Source organism: Palaemon carinicauda, chromosome 8 (assembly GCF_036898095.1).
Source record: "Palaemon carinicauda isolate YSFRI2023 chromosome 8, ASM3689809v2, whole genome shotgun sequence".
NCBI lineage: Eukaryota > Metazoa > Arthropoda > Malacostraca > Decapoda > Palaemonidae > Palaemon > Palaemon carinicauda.
Genome location: NC_090732.1, coordinates 8,132,370 through 8,138,369, shown reverse-complemented (window position 1 = coordinate 8,138,369; position 6,000 = coordinate 8,132,370). Strand labels below are relative to the sequence as shown.

General features: G+C 39.3%; 1 protein-coding gene across 2 annotated transcripts in view; it reads left to right on the top strand.

Annotated features, from left to right (window-relative positions):
* Uba2 (Ubiquitin-like activating enzyme 2) overlaps positions 1-6,000 on the top strand; it is a 59,143-nt gene continuing 53,143 nt past the window's right edge. For both annotated transcript variants that reach the window (XM_068378441.1, XM_068378440.1), the window contains exons 1-4: positions 1-309; positions 1,739-1,893; positions 2,699-2,852; positions 3,193-3,326. In XM_068378441.1, coding sequence (XP_068234542.1) covers positions 4-309; positions 1,739-1,893; positions 2,699-2,852; positions 3,193-3,326 — 749 coding nt within the window. In that variant the 5' untranslated portion in view covers positions 1-3. The remainder of the gene's footprint in view (positions 310-1,738; positions 1,894-2,698; positions 2,853-3,192; positions 3,327-6,000) is intronic.

Sequence of the window (6,000 nt, the reverse complement as noted above, 5' to 3'; positions counted from 1 at the left end):
TTGATGAACAGACGTCAAAATCAAAAGAAAGTCATACGAGAAAAGAATGAAGAAGAATTGATGCCAAAAACAAAAAGGAGAGAAGAAGATAAGAATTCGAAGGTGCAGACTGAGAAAATAAGCGACCTCAAACTAAAGCGTTTGTCAACTCTCCAATATCCAATCATGGCTGTTCGCGTAGCCGGTATATTCGATGAAAACCTTCGTAATTCTATCAAATCATGTAAAATTCTGATTGTGGGTGCTGGGGGAATTGGCTGTGAATTATTGAAAAACTTAGTTCTCACGGGATTTGAAGATATAGAGCTGGTAAGTGACAGAACTCGCCTTTCCCGCCTGTTTTTAATTTTAACATTTCTTTTTTTTTAACCTTCAACATTAATTAGGATATTGCTATGTTTTTTAAAGCATTGATTCAAATTCAGTAAGTAGTTAGAATTTAATTACCTTACGGTTGCATTACGTTACATTAAAGAGGTTGGGTTAATGGAGTTAGGCTATGGATGCCGGTATGTGTAATTTGTTAAACGTCGATAAAAATTGGACACCAACTTACCTAAACTCCCCCCCCCCCTACACCTTAAATTATAAACCATGTCCTTATCTATTTACCTAATGGAGGGGTTAAGGCCCCATCCCTACGACCCCAAGTCATATGTACCCCCCAACCTAGCCCTTTCATCAGTATCGTTAGGGAGTCATAGAGGGAGATTAGCTCAATCGGAGCCTTTGTATATCAGTGGCCTGTTCCTTCTGCGTGCATAAAAATTGGACACCAACTAACCTAATCTCCCCTCTAACCTAACCTAACCTAGGCCTACAAGCCATGTCCTTACCTAATGGAGGAGCTAATGCCTCTGTGCAACCCTCCTTACATTGCTGTATTCAATAATAGGGGTGTATGTATGATAGCGGCCACCTGTATGTCTTCTTATGGCTAACTTTGAATACGACAGTGGAAGGTGAGTCGCAAGGAGCCGTTACTCCCCCCCCCCCATAGGTAAGTAGGTAAGGAAACGGCTTCTAGGTTAGGTTAGGGAGGAAAGCACAAGTTAGATGATGTCCATTTTTAATGCTTGAGGAACTGGCCGCTGATATACAAACGCTCCCAATAATATTACGATAGAGTCCCACCCATAGCACCATTACAGCTTGCCAGTACATAGCTTGATGTTTTTCTTTTTTTTTGCGAGCGAAGCGAGCCCATGGCTGAGCAAAAACCATTAGATTTCGGTAACATTTCGGTAAGAGTCTGATAGGTTTTGCTCCGACATGCGTTCGCGAAAAAAAAAAAAAACATCAATCGCTATGCACTGGTAAGCGGTAATGGCGCTGGATTAGACTACCATAATATTACCTTGTATTCTTAGCTGTCCGTCATCCTACATACAGGTGGCTGATATCATACATACACCCCAAGCGTTGTATGTACCCCTCAAACTAGCCCATTCATCAGTATCGGTAGTGAGTCATAGAGGGAGGTTAGCTCGATCCCTAGTAATGACATTCCTACGTACCGTAGGTTAGGATGTATCCTAATTGCATTCCTGCCAACTAGTTTGATCTGAGCCTCACACTTATCCATTTCAAGATATTTTTTCCCGAATCATGTCTTCAATCGTAGACTAGCAAAATCACAATATCATAATTTAACTGTAAAGTTCAATAGGTTAAAGGATTTTTTTAAAGAAATATATTTTATTAATGACAACATTTGATTTGTATTTTTTTCCCACAGATTGATTTAGATACCATTGATGTGAGCAATCTGAATCGACAGTTCTTGTTCCAAAAACAGCACGTTGGACGTAGCAAGTCCGAGGTGGCACGAGAATCTGCTTTGCGTTTCAATCCCCAGGCCAAGATAGTTTCATATCATGATTCTATTACAAAGTGAGCAAAATAGGAAGTTTGGTTATTTTTGTGTATATTTCTATTTAATATATAGTACAGTATGTAGTTTAGTTTGTACTGTATGTGTACTTAATTTGACCTAAGAAATGTTTTAATTGCAACTGAACCAGCATTACAGTATTTTTTTTTTTTAATTTTTACAGTAATAGATTTAGATACATTGTCCTGTAGTATAGTAATTAATTTGAGAAAGGCTAGCCTGTTGTTTGCTGCAGTGGGCTACAGTTGGCATTGCCAAACAAATAATAATCTTCGATGGTGGGTAATTTGAGTGAGGGATGAAGAATTATTATAGTTTTTTAATGTTAAAGGTGGAAATAATTTTTATTGTTAAAATTCCAGTACACAGTGATTGTAGTAGAAGTATCAATGGTTATTATGTCTTTGATTTTGATAATGGCATAGATTTTGAATTAAAGTTTAATAGATTTATTAGATTATTATTATTGAGAATTATCTAAATAAAAGTACGGTAGATATTTCATCAATAACTAAACAAGATACACTTTTTAGCAATTACTGCATTACTGACAAAAATTCTTTTGGAAAATTGGCAAACATTTTGTTGATTGTTAAATTTGGAACCAGTTTATTGGTAATTCACTTTGAACTGCCGTATCTTAAAGATTATTTTGATGACATGCAAATCAAAAGGGAGGGATTTCTTGTGACGGAATAATCTTAAAGGTTTTAAAAGACTTGTTTATACCATGCTTTGTATTTTCTTAGGCTGGGAAATACATCTTAAATTTACATTACCTGTTATGTCCACTTTTCGTTTCAGACCTACGTATGGCGTTCCATTTTATCAGAAGTTCACACTAGTGATGAATGCTCTTGATAACAGAGCAGCACGAAATCATGTCAATCGCATGTGCCTTGCTGCCGATGTCCCTCTAGTAGAAAGTGGTACAGCTGGATACCTCGGACAGGTTACGGTACGTTGCTTACGGGAATATATCGGTTGTAAATTCAAAGCCGTGTAGTTAATGAAGTTATTGACACTTTATTTGAGACATCAGAAACATACAACTCTACTGTATTTGTAAGCATCTGTTGTGCTTTGTATGAAAAGGTATGAGGAAAAATTTTGTCGAAGCGGTAGATCTGAAAGATTCTAATGGCTTGCAGGAAGGCCCGGGAAATTCTTAATGACTACCAATTAAATTCTTGATATATTTATAGCCAGATATATAAGAATACTTAAATTACTTTACAGTACTAGGTACATATTGTATGAAGATATTTGTTTACTGTACTGAATTTCTGAAATTTCAGGTGATCAAAAAAGGTATTACAGAGTGTTATGAATGCCAGCCAAAGCCAGCACAGAAAACCTTCCCTGGTTGCACAATTAGAAACACGCCATCAGAACCAATTCACTGTATCGTGTGGGCCAAGCATTTATTCAAGTAAGCTTACTTTTATATTTAATTAGATTAGCATTTTATTGTTGTACCCTTTCAGATTTGTGGTTCCAAAGCTCATCTATTATTAGATGTATAAACTGGCTTGTTGCCGATGGGCTTGGGGATACTTTTTTTTAGTCTAAATTAACACTTACGTACAATTTTTAAATATTAAACTTAGCCGGTGAATATGTAATAGCTGACGTCTCCGACGGCTCGACAGATTCCAAAAACTCGCGAGCGATCGCCTTGAAGGTTGCGGGTGTGACCACCAGCGCCGACTATCGGCCAGATACCGCATATACTTGTAAACATCTCCAGTTCTTCTCTGTCGGTCTTGTCGACAAGTTGGTTCCACTCGCTTTATGACCTCGAGTTTTCTACCGAATTGGTGAAGTACAGTACTTGGTTTTGGTTTTATTGCTTTCGCCGTGTTGGATTATTCAATACTATCTTCAAAAGAAATGCTTTTGAAAGGAGAGGAAAAGTGTTTTGCCCTTGCTTTTTTTTTTTATCTCTGGTTTTTCCATAGAGTAAAGATGGCCGACCCTTCCCTCAGTGTACGGAAGTGTGTTTAAGGCTTTTAGTAATTATTTTATCACGTTATAAATTATTGTTGATATTTATAGATTTTCCTCTATATATTTTATATCTCACCCGCCTTTATTAGGCCTCTTCGATTAGCTTTCCATTTATACTAAACATCAAGATAAATTTTATGTTTTGTTTATATGCGGCCTTTACCTATTCCTTGTAGGCGGTCCTAACTTGGAAAACGAAGTTAAACAACGTTGAGCCCATTCAACTTTTATTTTTGTTAAGTTTAAATCAATTGCTCTGTAAGAGTTATGAAATGAATTTTTTTAGAAAATATTTTAAGAAATATATTCTTTGAATAGTCTTCGTGCTGTTTTTTTCAAAGATGAACTAACGTTTGGTTTATTTATGCTACGCAGTTTGCGCTCTATCGTTACGATAGAGAAAGAGAGAATCACGGTTTCACTTTGCAGAAAGAGTAAATCGATTTTGACGTTTTCATTCTTCTTTCAAACTGAAGTGTTTTAGATACTAATTTAAAGGAACATGTTAATTTTCAATTTCTTAGTCCTTTCAGTTTTTTCCTTTGGTCAAATAACCTGTTTATTGACGAAGGGTGAGTGGGCAATTCTCTTGTGTGTGACAAGAGAGAGAGAGAGAGAAAGAGAGAACGATTCGATCTTTATTCTCGTCCCAAGTCTCTGTACAAGGAGTTTGGGAGCGAGTAACGTTGTTCTCGATTCAGTTTTTTACTCTCGTCCCAAGTCTCTGTACGGGGAGAGAGGATAAAACGTTTTTAGTTTTTATTCTCGTCCCAAGGCACTGTACGGTGAGAGATTGAAAACGTAGTCTTTAGTGAACTAGTGTTTAGTCTCCTCCCCAGTCACTGATCCTTTTTAACTTTATATATTTCCGTTTTATTCGATATATATGTATATGTTTATTGATTTTTGCATGTGTGTTTCATTTTTTACTAATGTGCTTACATTATACGACTCATTTCGCAATTATAACCTTTTGATGTAAGGGAGAATTGCGTGCTTCAGGTAGAAATCAGTTTTATTCATGCCTAATGTGAAATTATTGAAAAATACGATATCAATAAAGTAAGTGCAATAAACATGTTCTGTGTTGCGGAGGGTTCGTTTGTTCGTGCTTGTCGTTCCCCTAGTCCGAGACCTCTTTCAGGCTCCCCTGCACCAGGGAGAAGTAATGTCGTAGGACTTAAGGGGACGAGAGGCTTTAACCAAGGTACAGACGTTCCCTCTTTGGTATCGGACGTTTTCTCGTCAAGATCGCCCTTACCATAAGACGGGTGAGACTGTGTTCTCCTCGTCATCCGAAGACTTTTCGCAAAAGAAACCTTGGCGTAAGGTTTCTAGACCCTTGAAGCGAAAGTCAGTCCCTTCAGGACAGGTCCAGCGTCCTGGCTGTAGCCATTGGGACAGCTCTGACCCTTTGCAGTCGTCGGAAGACTGTTCGCCTATTAAACGCAAGCGTAACACAGGGTCCAAGGGTCGCGGTAAAGGCAATGTTTTGCCAACACAGACGTTACCGTCGTCTCGGCCCGTTCCGACTCCCGTTGATCCTAAATGGGTTGTCCTGCAGGACATGCAGACTAAGCTTGCCTCCCTTATGGAGAAGTATGACGTTGAGCAGGTTCACGATGAACCTTCGCTTTCGAGTCGCCGTTACGCTAAACGAGACTCTGGCCGTCAGCCGCCCAAACGAGCATTTACTCGTCCGTTTGACGTTAGTGCTGACGTTTTCTTGTACTTTGAAACGTGATGTCAGTAGTTTTTCACGTCAGTCACGTGACATGGATCCTCCCTCGCTGCTGTCTCGTGTTGACGTTCAGCCGCTGCCGCAGTCTCGTGTTGACGTTCAGCCGCTGCCGCAGTCTCGTGTTGACGTTTAGCCGCTGCCGCAGTCTCGTGTTGACGTTCAGCCGCTGCCGCCGCAGCCCCGACTTGACGTTCGCCGACCGGCTCAGTTGCCTCGACTTGACGTTGAGCGTCAATCACCGCAGTCGAAGGTTGTTTTGCCTGCTCAGTCTATGCAGTCAAGGCAGTTCCGACGTGACGTCGAGCGTCAATCAACTTCAGTTATTGTTGTTGGTCAGTCACAAGGATTTCAGTCC